At 39.0% G+C, this 15,073-nt stretch overlaps 1 protein-coding gene across 2 annotated transcripts in view; it reads right to left on the reverse strand.

Moving 5' to 3' along the window:
• NT5C2 (5'-nucleotidase, cytosolic II) overlaps nucleotides 1–15,073 on the reverse strand; it is a 60,281-nt gene that overhangs the window by 24,268 nt on the left and 20,940 nt on the right. Inside the window, exons 1-2 of one of the 2 annotated variants that reach the window (XM_031053845.2) lie at nucleotides 7,403–7,450; nucleotides 5,941–6,014 (exon numbers count right to left, since the gene is read on the reverse strand). In XM_031053845.2, the coding sequence (XP_030909705.1) occupies nucleotides 5,941–6,014; nucleotides 7,403–7,407 (79 nt within the window). In that variant the 5' untranslated portion in view covers nucleotides 7,408–7,450. Of the gene's footprint in view, nucleotides 1–5,940; nucleotides 6,015–7,402; nucleotides 7,451–15,073 lie in introns of those variants that run through there. The other variant, XM_034062228.1, reaches the window with a different exon arrangement.

Consider the following 15,073-nt stretch of genomic DNA (forward strand, 5'->3'; position numbering starts at 1 on the left):
ATTGTTGTCACATCTATCAAATCCTTTCTCTAGCCACCATACTATTTCTGTATGACACAAAGAATTATATTGTCCAGAGAACTTGGAAAGAAGCAAAACTGCTCAGTATCTCCTCAAAAGAGCCTCAAAACCTGTAGTCCTTAAATCATGATGAAACTAAAGACAAACCCTTAATCCAAGCAGGAGAGCCTCTTTAGAACATTTGTATTGGAGTCCAGCACCAATAAACTGACAAGAACAGTATTTGAACAGAAGAACAAGTAATTCTTTGTAGTACATTACAAGCTCAGCAGCTTTTAAAAGCACTCAGTTCAATCTTTCATGTATAAAACTCCCACACTTATACTCTGTTTTTCATCTATGCAATCCAGAATTTTTCTATACAAAGTACAAATCCGTTAGTTCCATTTCTCAGTTGTGGAAAGCAAGACACAAAACTGATACAACTCAGCTACAGTTAAAATATTAGATCCATTGAAGAACCAGCTCTTCATTCAGCTGCCACCTTTTCTCCCAGATTATATGCAGCAACAACCCAACCCTACCTTCTGCTTGAGTGTATCTTTTCCAGACCCAACAGGTAAAGAAAAACATTTCAAAAATAAGACGTGGGTGTGAAAAACTTCCCTCTCCTCAAAACTGCAAGGATGGCTTCGACACCAACACCTACTTGAGGAAGGGGCAAAACCTGTTTACTCATGTTACTAACTATTCTATGATTCTATGATTCTGTGTTGTGCTTTGGAGTAAGTTGGGAAAGAGTAAAGCTGTCTTTCCCATGTCTTTTCTCATGTGATGAGAATGGAAATGCTACAGCTGAAAGCATAAGCAATTTTGCAATAAAACCTTTGCAGTGCACCAAATCTTGGCATTAAGTTGGCAATGTCTCTAGTACACAAACTATATTCCAATCATATTATGGTGTATTAATCATATTTGCACTCAATAAACCCAGTATTTTTCAAGCCTTATTTCCCCTTCTTTTTTATTGGAACAGTTTTCAACAGACAATGAAAATGTTATTATTGATCTGGAGAACGTGGAAGTAGCAGTGATTTAAGTGCAGGAAATGCATTCCAAATAAAAGCATCCTGCCTATTGATATTACATCTTACCTGCCTTAGACGAGTTAAAAACTGGAGAAGGAAGGTAGTCACAGAGCAATCTTTTTAAGCACAATTGAGTTTGTAATTCTTATTAATTCCCTTGCAACCTGTCAATGGCCTGGTGAGGAATTACAGCCAGTTTGAGAACCCCACTGCTTTAGCCCTGCTTCTGTCTAGAGACATCTATCCATCACCTCATTGTGCCACCTGTCCCATTTAAGAGCTCGTAATGCCAAGGCCTCCTGCATTACTTGAATGAAGACCTACTAATTGCAAGTGTAGCTCACACTGAGAAGGAAGTAGCCAAATAAAATGCTCTCTGAAACCAATTTTTCTTTGCTGTATTTCCAACGGGCCTCACCAACTCTTAGTCTCAGGTGAGTGTTGCAGTGAAGACTCTCTGCTGAAATACCTTTATCCTTCTTCCTGAGGTTTGCAGTAAACACAAACAGATTAAGCTGTGAATCTTTTGGATTACATGCAACATGTTCTTTTATGAAAGCATGGGCAGTTTTGACACAACAAGTAAAACAGGAAGGCAGCCCAGAATTGTTACCGACTACTGGTTGTTTAGCCAGTTGCGATGAATAAGCAGAGCTGAATCATTCGGTTAATAAAATCAACTACAATTTAGCAAACAAAAATGCACTACAAAGAGAGACTCAAATCTCTTTAAGTTAAGGATTTAAACAAGAATTAAAAAATCTCAGTTCTGCCCTGGCAGCAAACACAGCCCATCAGTGGTGTTTGCAGACCTGGTAACACCTTCTCTTTCCAAAGAGCAAGGGATTCCTGGGGAATCAGCACGGGGCTTGCTCCGTGGCTGGCAGGCAGCAAGGCCAGCAGCAGAGAACAAAGGGCTGCTGGGGTGACGGCTGCATAACATCACAGAAATGTGTCTTAACCCCCACTAACAGCAACGGCTGAAATAGCTGAAGACTTGTTTGCGTCAAGCTCTCCAAGATTTTAAGCAGAACTACTTAACTATGTACACAAACCGCAGTCAAACCCTGCTGTTCCTTCTGCTCCTTTGACTCTCCTCCCTGTAACACCTAAATTAGAAGAAACATTCTTTTTTTATGTACTAAATGTGATTCACTAACACAATCAATAGTTTTCACACAAAGGGGACAGTCAGCTTCATACACAACACTGATTTCTGAGCCTCTTGTATTAGTGTATCCAGCATACACACCCAGAGAGATATGGGAACTTCCATACATGTAGATCTTACTCACCCCATGAGGATGCAACAGCAATGCTTGATGAGAAAACAAGGCATCTAAAACCTGAGTTATTTCAATTTCCTTTCATTTTATTTTGAGCTCCCAGCAGTCAAATTAATTCTAGCTGTAATCACAGTGGCTACAAATTCAGCAATTTAACGTCCATAATTTCTCAGAAGAAAAGGCTAAAACCTCCAAGTTCTTTTCTTTGTTTGCCCATCCCACCCATTAACAGTATTTCTCAACCCTATGCAAGCAAAGAGATAAACATAATGAGAGAACATGAAAGTTATTAATAAAAATTGAAAGTTCAACCTAGTTTTCACTTGAAAGCAAGCAAAATTGCTGTGGCAATGCTGTATCAGAGAGCCTTGAATTTTTTCAATTCTGAGTTAAGTGGTCTTTTAATTTAATAAGGCTAAGAAATGCTACTCTATAAAACAATGCATGAAATCATATTTTATGTGCAATGTAGCATGATGATACTAAAACTGCTGTCAGTTGGCAAGCTGACATTCTCAGTCATGCTAGTAGTAGAACACACGATCACTGCAGCATGCATGCAGTAGCTGTTACAATACTTCAAAGTGGTAAAGCTACACCCCTAACAAAATTAGATGATTCTAGACAGAAACCAGCGTTATCATTGTAAGTAGATTAGTGTCCTTAAAGTGCAAGAACAAAACTGTCTCAGGCTTCTAAAGTTCAAAATAAGTTACGTGATTCTGACTTCTCTGGTACTGGGCAATCTTCTAAGCAAGATTTTTGGTGCTACCAGCGGCCACTGACTTGAGAATAAGAAGAGTGACAATGTGTTTTACAGACACCACAGCCTCCTCTTCACAAGACACGTAATACAAAATAATCGTTCTTCTTCTGAGATGCTGAAGTGTGCATGACTGTCAACTGCAGGACGAATGTCAGTTCATTTCTGACAGTTCATTTCAGATACTGAAGTTCATGACAGAGAGTGGGAAAAAGAGGAGTCATTTAAGTTTTTGGCAGGGTCAATGGCTCTGACTGCCTCAATCACTGAATATGTAGACTGTGCTTGGGATATTTTTAAACAACTTTACAGAAAAGTGACTTAGCAATATATAAAAGTGCAGAATAATATATACAAGTGGAGAAAACTAGATGAGGAGCTGATGACAGTGGAGATGCTTCTGTTCCTCTTCTTTGGTCTATTTACATGTCTTGAACAGCCTCCAAAAGACTTCTGCTCAGCACGCACCATCTGGTATGCAGATGCCATTTCCAGATGTTAAATTACAGATAAACTAGCTTTTAACATTGTTTTTTCTTTTTTTTTTTAATCTAGACAGTATTATCTTGATGTAAAAGAGTGTGTAAAGGACAACATGCCCAGACAGTAAACATGACAGGGTCTATTGAAAGCACTACAACATACTGATGTAATACTTCATTTGCCCCACTCTTCATTGTCATTTCCAATTAAGAAGTATTACCATAATCACATTCTAACACTCCACTCCTTAAAGCTCCTGCAATTAATAGGTTTTTTTTTCTTGTATGCAACAGTTATATATCGCAAATAACGGTCAGATAACAAATGCTCACATGGAAAAGAAAGGATGACTCTGAGACATAAGGCAACAAAGAGGGACTTTTGCACGTTAATTTCTCAGTCAAATAAAAAAAAGGAATAGCACTTACCAGGCATAATGCTTTTCATGTGCAAAAGGCTTTCAAACCTAATTACACTCTTACACCTCCTCATAAAATGATCTGCAACTATTATTTCTGCTGTACCACGGAAAAAGTCACAGGACAGCACCCAGAGTGGTCCAGATTCCCAGTTTTCTGCTTGGATCACAACCCATTTCTTTTTTCATCATACCCTGACACTCAACTTCTCTGATTGCATTAACTTTGCCTGCTTCACTGCAGCACTGTGAGCTTCCAGCCTAGAAGCCCCAACTTCCCATGTCCCTGGGTACTATTGCTTGCAACATTTACATTTTTTCCTCTCAACAAACCAAGCATTATTTTGGGGGTAACAACACATTTGCTCTCTGTTTACAGGAACAAGCAACTCTTGAGTGAAATGAACAGTCAGAGAAGTGAGGATAGTGCTGAAGCTCTCCTTCTGTCAGAACGAAAGTTAGCAACACACTTCATGCTCCATGCCAGCCCCACTGGGATCACCTGAGTCATTGGGAAATGCTGCCAGTTTCAAAAGGCACAGTTGTTTTTCCTTTATGGATGTGAAACCCACAACTTTTTTTAAAGCATTTGTTCTTGAACAAGTCTTTGCACTCCCTAAAGGCACTGTCACTAGGTGAAACAAACATGGAAAGCATGCACCTGCAGTCAGGTCCTGCACAGATGCACAACTTCGGGACTTTAAAAGTGACAGGAACTTGAAACATGTATAAATAAGGCACTGAATAACCAAACCTTTTATATAACTACTGCCTCATAGATAACTGCTTAAAAGAACAAAAGCAAGTGATCTAAACGGCAGTTACCTGCCACAGCCTCCAAAACTGTTCCTTGCAGCATTGCGTTGAACCATGAGCATACTGAAACCTTCTTGCCCTTTGCATAGCCACCAATCCTGAGTCCTGTGACTCTCACACTGTTCCTAGCCACATCACTAATCTCTCATTCCTTCTCAGTAGAAAGAGCAACTAAATGACCATAGTTGACATACTGCATTAACCTGTTATTAGGTGTCTCTGACACTCTACTTCCCATTTTCTAAGTTTATATTCACAACAGTTCTAAATTGAAATATCAAGGGTGGTATAAACTTTTTATCCATAACCTTGGAAGTGGTAATGAGAAAGAAGGCAGGATTGTAGGCAACACCTTCAGTTACAGCCTGTGTGATCCTACAGCTTAGGAAAGCGTAAGCTGGCTTTTTATCTCTTCCTTCCTTAAAACACATAACACCATGTAAGTCTGACTATGCAGAAAAGAGTAACTTTACCCCCCTCTTCCTCAAATGCCTCAGAGAACTTCCCTGTCAAGTATTTGAAAGATGGAGAAGTCATGCAAAAAATTTTATGAAACTAAAAGGTCTTATGCAACCTCCTAAAGCCTATCTGCCATAAAGAATGGGTAAAGCTTTCTGACATAGCTTGTTCAGCTAACACAAGACACTCCCCCTGCCTTGCCTCTTCTGAAAATGAGTCACTGATGTGCCCAACTGAGGAGTGGGAAAGAGGAAAACCTACTCAAATATGACCCTCCCAGGACACCTGAGAGCTAAAATTGTAGCCAACCATATGCACCAAGGATAAAATAAATCACCTTGTTATTCAACGCCAAGCTTGCACTGGGGACAGTATCAAAATATAGTGGAATTTAAGGAAGCACTTAGACTTATTAGCTTTGGTTTCCCTGGCACTCATAATCACTTGAAATTGTAGTACAGCAACATGGCTTGTGACCAAATACAGCTTGCAGATAACAAATTTAAGGGAAATACCTAAAATTAAAGTGCAATGAATAGTGAACAATATATATGCTAATAGAAGCACCTGCTAACTGGAGGAGCCCAACCAGTAACAGGTTTTTGCTCAACAACAGGCAATATTCGAAACTATATCAATGACAAAAATAATTAAGAAGATACTCACCAGCAAGTGTATAATCCATATCAAAACCAAAGCACTTTATCTTTTCCATGGCTAAACTTCTGTTTACAAAGACCCTGTAAAGAGAAATGAAATTAAGCTACAGGCATGAGCATTTTGAAAATAACCATGTTTTAAATCAAACACATTGTGTCAGCTGTCGGGTTATCTGCTCTCTTAGGTCAAAATCAGAAAATATACCTGAAAATGGAGGCATGTTTCATTTTTTGCCATGAGTTCTCCTGAGGCAAAGTCATGACTTTGCAGGGTTATTCTAATTATCGGTATGCTGCCTGAAGACGTACACGCATGCATGCACACACACGGCTTTGCATGTGACCTGCAAAAATCCCTAAGAATAGAAGCGCAAAATCTCCTGAAGCAAAATTCAGCAATCAAGTGAGAGGAAACTGGAAGCAGGAGACAGGAGTACAATATGCTTGATTAAAAGAAATTATTAAAAGAGGTAACAAGGAAAAGAAATGAACATTTCTGTGAATAAACTCACAGCATTTGAGCTCTCTTTGGAACTGTATTTGGAAATTCAAAGCAAACCTGAGCAGTTCAGTTTCCACATTTACACCAATAGCATTAAAAACATTTTTTAAAAGCTCTAAAAACCAGCAACAGATAAATTTTTATCCACAAGAATGTTATTTCCATTGTGAAAATTTTTCTTTTCATTTATAACTCCCCTGCAGCTCCTCAAAACCCTGCTATTTTTAAAATTCCACTTTTACTATTAATGCTTACTGCAGTAAGAATATGCTGAATACATACAGGACCTTTTTGATGACAACACTTTAATACACCATATTCAATTTAGCTCAAGTAAATAACATGGTGAAGAAATAGGTTAGAAAATATCTTCTTGTTTTCTATTCCAGCTACTACAGTAACTAAGCTGTTTATGATTCCCCAGAACTTTAAATCCTATAGCAGATCTGTAATTCAACAGGACTTCTCTCCACTGTCTGTTTTATCTGAACTTTAAGAACAAGACTCAGCTGTGGGATGGAAGCCGAGCTTCTTAACACCGACCTCTGACAGAAATCCCACATACCGCTCCAGCTGGGATGCCGAGACAAAATTCTCCTGTGTGAGAAAAGCTGCAGAGCCTTCACCTGTACGATTTCAATATGTGAAAACTCTCCAAGTATTTACTGAGTACATTGCCCTCAGCAGAGCAATTATCCTCTTCAAAACTGACATCGGCAGCACTGCCGCGTAGGAGTGGCAGTGCAGGGACTTACAGCAATGGAGACGGCAAGTGCAAAGCCAAGCACTCGTACGTTCCAAAAAGCTAGAAGAAAGCACACAGGGAGATCCTCCTTGGCACACACATTCTGGGCAGGTGGCCGGTACAACGTACCCATTTAACTGCCCATGTCAATCCGCCACAGCTCAAATTTTAACAGCAAACTGCTAACATCAAACTATCGTGCTTCTATGCAAGTCGTCTTACCTCATCTCTCACCGATGTGCTCCTTGTTTAGTTCGCAGCAGTCTGATTCATCTACTTGTCTGAATCATATTACAGAATTCCTTTAAAGCTTCCCTAGTACCGATGTAATTTTGCTTGGATCTGATTTGACTTCAGAAGATCAGTATGTCTGAACCAAGCCTTAAAGCACTGTATATCTTCTTGGACAGTGTTCTAGAAAACACATCTGTGGCTAATTTAACCAGTCACTGGATATCGTTGTTGTTCCACACAAATCCACTTGGAATACAGTTTCTCTGGCAATAGTATACGTTCCCCCTAACCTTGCACACTCTCTCTGGGAGTCACAGTTTCCTGGCAAAGTGCCTGCCTTTGACAATGCGGCTTGTCACTAAGGGGCCTCAGAGGTTATAGATGACGCTCCTTTCTGATAGATTTATGTATTACCTAATCAAGACAAAGTGATGGGGAAAAAAATGGAAACTGGTGAAGAAACGCCTTTTGGAAATACAAGCTGGGATCGTAACTCACTAAAATTTACTCCTGAAATGTCTGGCTTTTGAGTAGGTGGAGCAAATTATCCAAATCTGCAGTTTGAATCCGTGTTTGTCTTAACATCAAGATAACTGTGATTTACAATCGGCCAATGCAAAATGCTATTTCGAACTAAACACAGTCTCGCAGTTTGTATAATGAAGATGATTACATTCTGCTGCTGCTGATGCCAGGAAGCATTATTTATTAGCCAATTCAAGCACACAATTTCTGATCTCATGTTTGTGCAGTTTGTTTCTGAAAGTGGAGAGCTTCAAGAAGGAACAACATATCTCCAGGAAACACTGGCAACATTTTCTGTCCAACCTGCAGAGCCCAGTTTTGTTCTTGCCTTTAACCTTAACCCCTGGAGCACAGTTCTCCATCCTGAAGAGGACAGGAATAGAAAGGGGAATTTTAAGAAGCTCAGAAAAGCCTTTCAGAATTGGAACATTTGGGAACAGTTTCCCATGTGAGGACAAAAAAACAAACACTAAGACAAAGCTGGATGAGCTTATAAAAAGGGTAATACGACAACGCCTGTGAAAGGCAAAAACAAGGGAGCTGTGACCCAGGAGATCTCTTCTAGTCCAGCCTGCCTATGTTTAGATGATGACGACACCAAAATGACCAAAAAACCGTGGAAAGATCTCTAAGCCCCTGACATTTTTTTCATTGCTTGCTTTTGGAGTATTTACAAACTGAACCCTGGGACTAAAAAAAACCCCAAAAGCACGTGTTGATACTGAAGATCTGGAAAATTTTACTAAAGGCAATGAAACGAACAACATCTATTAGCATTTTTTTGTTCCAAAATAAGTCTTATGACTTAAACAAGAAAATTACTATACCAGTCCCCTCTTGGCAACAGCTGGTGAAGATCTCTCTTTCTCCATCAAGTTGTAAATATTGTCTATGACCTAGAAACCATATGTGGCAGGGTCTAATCATGCCCCAGCAGTGCACAGGACCTGGCAGACTTCAAGGCTTCCTACTGACTGCTGTGATGTGGTAATTAATTCACCAACCAATGCTGGAATGAAGCAAAGCAAATACTTTAAAAAGCTAAAGAAGGCTATTACACAACATGTTCAGGACAGGAAATGAGAACACTTTAATCGATTTAAACTTGGATATGCCTTGACAGATTAAATAGCAGACTAAGCTGTGGCAAAAAAAAAGGGATCAATTTCACTTCTCTTGTGAAGGCCCAGATATTGGGCTTTTTTGCAGGCACTCAGAGCCTCAAGTTTAAATCCTGATAAAGGAAGATGTCTCCTATGGACAGTGCCCCCCTGAACACAAGCGGCTAAGGAGATACTTACAAATATTTACTCCCAGAAGCTGATCAACTTAATACAGGAGTTTTACTTAAAGTAGTAAATATCTGCAGTATCCTAGAAACTAAAGACAAAAGTTGAGATTAAAGCACCATGACAGTTTCTGGGAAGATCCGGGTGCTTCTCAGAAGCTGCAGACTTAGCCCATTTCAAAGCTGTGCTTAGATCCTAATCAAATGTACTCTCAGCCTGATTTGTAGCCGGTCAAATGTGTCTGTTGGCTACCAAAGTGTAATGTCTTCACAGAAGACATGGTATAAGTAAATAACAGGAGTTATTTTTAATGACTATAAAGCAAAGCCAACACTAAGACCTTAAGGATGCTAACGACCTGAGAGAAATGATCCTCTGGTCTCTAAAGGAAAGGATGAGATGACAAGTATTTAACAGCTCATCTAGATGAATAAAAATCAAAGAAGCTTCCAGATTACATGCAGTAGAGATAAAGTCAGAATAAGAGGAAAACTAAAATCACCTAACAGTTTTAGTACGTAAGTTTTGATCCAGAATAATTTTTCCACTTGACAGTCACAAGTAATCATACTTTCTGTTCCCCTGAGTTTGGTGGGATTTTTTCCAGAACATATTTGTTTAAAGTAGGAGCAGTGGAGTTAAAAATTAAGCTGATTTAAAAATCTAGCAGTTCTGGGCAGTAAGACAAATTAAACAGCAGGAATAGCATGACAACACCCTCCCCATTCCTTGTGCTGAGAGGCAGAGGTAGGTGCCTAAACCCAACTCCCCAGCTCCACACCCGCCCGCAACCAGAGCATCTTCTTAAATAGGACATTGGCCTTCTGTTGCCTTCAGAGAATCTCTTTCCTTCTGGATGAAAAAGATTCATATTTCTGCTTTGAGGAATAGCCCTGTGAATCGACAAAATCTTTCACTCCCTGTACAGTGTGGGTAAAGCAGTTGGTGCTTGTGGGGAAGCTGGTTGCGGGTCCATATCCAGCCCCATGGGCTCCCTGAGCCAGTACAGGGCACAGCTGAGAGTGGAGAGGCAGCAGCCCGGACTTGGAATGGCTTAGCAGACCCACACCTTTAGAAAAATGGACTTGAGCTGTTTAAGAAAAACCATGAAGAACATTTCCTCTCTAATGAGCTCTTCCTCAAAGATTAAACTCTGCAAATTGGCCTAGCAGAAGGCTCTCGATGACAGTATTTATTTTCTTTTAGAGCTCTATGAATTGTGCTGGATAGGAGAAAAATGTGTTGTATTGCAAGGAAGAAGGAACTGCTGAGCATGCAGAAAGAGTCACAGAGCCCTGATATCCTCAACACTGCAATTCACAGTCCTTTATATTTTTACAAGAGAACCAATCTCAGTTTTGTTACTGTTCTTGTCAATCAGTTCCAAGGCAGGAATCTAAATCCCAGCTCTTCTCAAGTAACACAGGAGAGAAGCGAATGCAGACAGAGAGAGAAATGTTTTTATTTTATTTGTACACAATATCAAAAGTATTCTGTGCCGCGAATTAAATTTGCATGTATAATATTCTTGTACTATGACCAACAAAATAAAACAAAATGCACAGAATGATACAACTAAGGAGGCACTTGGCTCACAATTCCTCATAGGGTGAAAATGAACAATGTGAGGCAAGGTTTCTGGAACAGTGCACTTTAATAATGATTTTCCAAATGTGTGTGGAAATGCCTTCAGCAAGAAGCATTCTTTGTCAGGAGAGTATATTTTACTAGAAATTAAATAAATACACATAAACTTGCAACAGCTCTGAGCGGAATAGCAAATACAATGGGAACTGCTAAGCATGACCTACATGTGTGTTTAAAGAAGACTGTGGTGGACAGTTGGGCTTGAGCCAGCCACGAAACAGGAACTAATTAGCCAGAAGGCTCAGATTCCTGCTTCCTCAAAGTTCACGCTCTTTGGTTAATCTTCACTTTGTGGACAACTTCTATGTTTAATAAGCTAGAAGAGTTAAAAAGAAATATGAGGAACTAAGTGGAGCCTCCCATGTTCAAGTTCCTCACAGGCACTTAAAAAAGGCTAATAATGAAATAAAAATCCCACTAATCTTATGACAACTGGATGTTCGCAGTATTACTAGCTAGTCCCCAGATGTTGTGTTGTTGGGGGAGATGTCTCACTACATGACATTATAGTTCTGGTTACAGGTGACTTCTACCAACAGCAGCAAACTCAGATGAATCCCTCACTGACCGACCTTATCTGGCACACATCCTGTGAGCTACCTTAAGAAGATACTAATGTATATCAGGATGCCTTGTCTTTGGGCGCTGGATACTCTCGGACCTGTCTTAGAGGGGATAAGGAATAAAACTACTTTAAACTACTAAACTCAATGTAATCATTCTTTAGATAAGACTTGTCTCTTTAGGCAGGTAATAACCATTCCTTATATTATTATTTATCGTAACATTTTAGGATCTTTTTTTTTTACAATATTAAGATTTTCAGAGTTCCATTTTATTCCTTCTTCAACCACAGAGGAATATTCTAATAGGTCAGTATGTTTGCAGTCATATTTAGAGATACTGTTTGGGATCAGGATGATTTTAAGCAGATGAAACAGTATCAGATAGGGGACACAGAAGAAGGGTATCAAAATAACCTGGCCACTTCTAGTAACATTTCCAAATAGTGCCCTACAGTTTCACAAGACTAACCATCCTCGCAAAACTGTAGTGACATAAACCTGGAAAATCAGGTTAGAACTGGAACTTTAAAGTCTGATGAGGCTGTATCCAGACACATGATTATGAGCACTTCCCTCTGAAATTCAGCAGGAATCAGATGGAAGGAGATAGCTTTGGCCATTTCTGTTTCCATTGTTTGGGTTTTCTTCCCAGGCAACAGCAAAGTGCCAAGAAGCTCACTATGGATTCCATCCCAAAATAACACCCGTCTGCCCTGTGAAACTATTAAAGCTAGGGATCATGGGACATTTTCTATGTAATTTCTTTATTATTAATTTGGCAAGTGTTCTGCTTTCTCATAAGCTCGCCCATTCTGCCGCCTTAGCACTCCCTCTCCCTCCTCTCTTCAATGTCTGAAGCACTAAAGCAAAATAAATAGAGAGCCACACGCTGCTCTCCACTACATGCATGTCACCACATGAGTCCAAGGAGGTTGCATCAAGACATCTGAGAACAGACAATAGCCAGCAGTGCCTACAGAGGTACCTCGTGTACAATTACATGAAAATATCACACATCTCTGATGAAAACAGCATTTTCAGACTGGTAAAGATTTTTTTCTCATTTGCCACTTCAGTGAATTGAATTTTAAAGAGACTTTATGTACAGCTACCCAAATGGATAAGCAGTTTCAAACCTCTTAGCCTAGTATATAACATTACCACCTCTAGCAACTGCTGATGATCCAGTACCAAAACTAAATTAGCAGTGAATAACCCAGTTTCAAAACTTGAACAAACTAAAAAACATCTTTAACCCTCAAAATTCAAGAGAACCAATTATTAATCATTTTGCTTTGGCATTATTAAACTATATACCTTTTTTTTTTTTTACTCAGGATCTCAGTGTGTATTGACAGCTTAAATCGTTTAACTCAGATTACCATCATAAAATGCTTTGAAAGGAAACTGAAGCACAAAACTGTGAACCAACTTATTCAATACTCTATGCCTAGTCAGCAGGAGAATTAGGCTTAGGAATCACAACGCCACATCCCCTGCGCTAGCCAGTAAACAACAGAGCAGGAAAAGAAAACTAAAACAACAGAAACCCCACGTTCAGGATGAGAAGTCTCAAATTACTCTGATGCAAAATGGTAAAAGCATCCCAAAGTCTATGTTTAACAAAAAGGCCATTTCAGCTTTACTCCCCTGTTTAACCGAAACCAGAATTAATAAATATAAATGCAAATACCTGTTTTCTGGATCTTGATAACTGTCAGTAACAAGAGTGGATGGAACACCAACTTTTTCCATTATTTGCTTTAACTAGATGTGGTTGCTATTTAAACCCTAAAGAGCTATGTGAGATAATCCAGAGAGTGCCTATAAGTGCTCACTCCAAGTTAAAAAATAGACACTAGGGCAATTTGGTGGCTCAGAGTCAACCTAGTTCTTGCCTAATTACAATCACGTTAAATGACAGTACTCCTCCAGAACAAATGATCTAGTGATTATCCTCTACCCGGAAAAGTCAACAAGCAGTGCATGAGGGAGGTGGCCTCACAACCACACACACTAAAGAAAAGCCACCTAACAACTACACATCCATTTTATTTCCGAATTCAAATGTAGGTTGCCAATAGCACAGTATTGCAGTATCCTCTTACCAGTGACCTCTGCTAGAGAATGAATAACATCTAGCTTGTATATTAATTCATCTCTAGACCTCACCTCCAACAGGCGCCAACAATATTGTATAACAAGGTTCATGGCTGATAGTAACACTATCTAACTGAAAGTCTTAGTTAAAGTCATCAGAAATACCCTGAAGATAAATCCCCACCACTTTTCCTCCCCTACAGATTTTTCTGGTTCTTGATGCTGCTTTTATAGCCTCTGTGTAGCAGACTATACATGTTCACATTCACAAGTTTTGCTTACTTCATCAGTAACCTCAATACTTTAATTTCTTAAGCAGCTACACAAACTGATCCAAACACCAAGCAAAACTTTTGGGGAGGAAAACAGCTATGAGAGGAAAACAGCTATAAATATTTGATTTTGAACATTCTTGCCTATGGCATTCAGACACAATTATGATATAGTCATCATACTCTGAGTCAGTATGCATTATACCAGTTAAACCAGTCTCAGCTGGGATATCTGCCAACAACGTGATATGTTGAACATCCATCCATCAAGTATGATACAATAAGAAGTGCTACACCTGAAAAAACACATTCCTAGTATGAACTACCACAGTAAAATATGACTATTAGAGTGGCATCTTCAGAGCTTATTTTTTAATAAAGTTTTTTTGAACATTTCACACCCACAAGAACATTATTCTTGGTTTTTAAGGTAAATATTTTGTTTATACTTGAAACTTTTTACCTTATTTTATGCTGTTTCAGAGCTTACAATTCAAGCATATCAAATCTGGCACAGTTCATGAGAATTCGAAAGTTAAAACCATTGGTATAGGTATCTCCACCGACACTTAGGTAAGCATGAAGTAAACAAACAATGAAACAAGCTTTTAAAACTCCACACTTCAGAAAACTACACATTACTAGTAGCATTTAGAAAATCCTAATGAATGACTTCGAGCCCAACTGAGCTTCCAACATTGCTATCAAAAGCCAGCACCATTTTACATTTATGCTCATCTGTAAATGCTTCAGTCTTCCAGGACTGGGTCCATAAAATCACTGGGACCATCTTTAAGGTAAAAACATAAACCCCCCCAAAAAAACAGTTTTAAATTCAGTGTTCTTTTTCATTGTTTTTGCTTCTAAGTCACTTTACATTCATGTTCTCAAGGGTTTTCCCTTTAGCTGCTAGAGTAAGAATAAAGAGACAGAAAAAAAGGAGACTGGAAGATAAAGAAAAAGGAAGAGAAATAAAAAGGAAGAGAAAAAAAAGAATCTTCACAATGAATGCCTTGTCTTTCATATTTCTCTTTTCATAAAATTTCCCGTGCTTTAGCAATATCCAAGAGTCAAAGCATACTTGGACCTTTCTGAAACAAACTTATCCTAGAACCGATGGCTGTTTCCACATCTAAACAAATATAAAAATACTAAAATATATATATTATAAAACAGCAAGGAGGAAACACCTCAGTCCTTCTCTATCCTTAAATCTTAAAGTCCTTCCTTGAATCTGCACTTACCTTTTGAGTAACATCA

This window comes from Melopsittacus undulatus, chromosome 4 (genome assembly GCF_012275295.1).
Source record: "Melopsittacus undulatus isolate bMelUnd1 chromosome 4, bMelUnd1.mat.Z, whole genome shotgun sequence".
Classification (NCBI taxonomy): domain Eukaryota; kingdom Metazoa; phylum Chordata; class Aves; order Psittaciformes; family Psittaculidae; genus Melopsittacus; species Melopsittacus undulatus.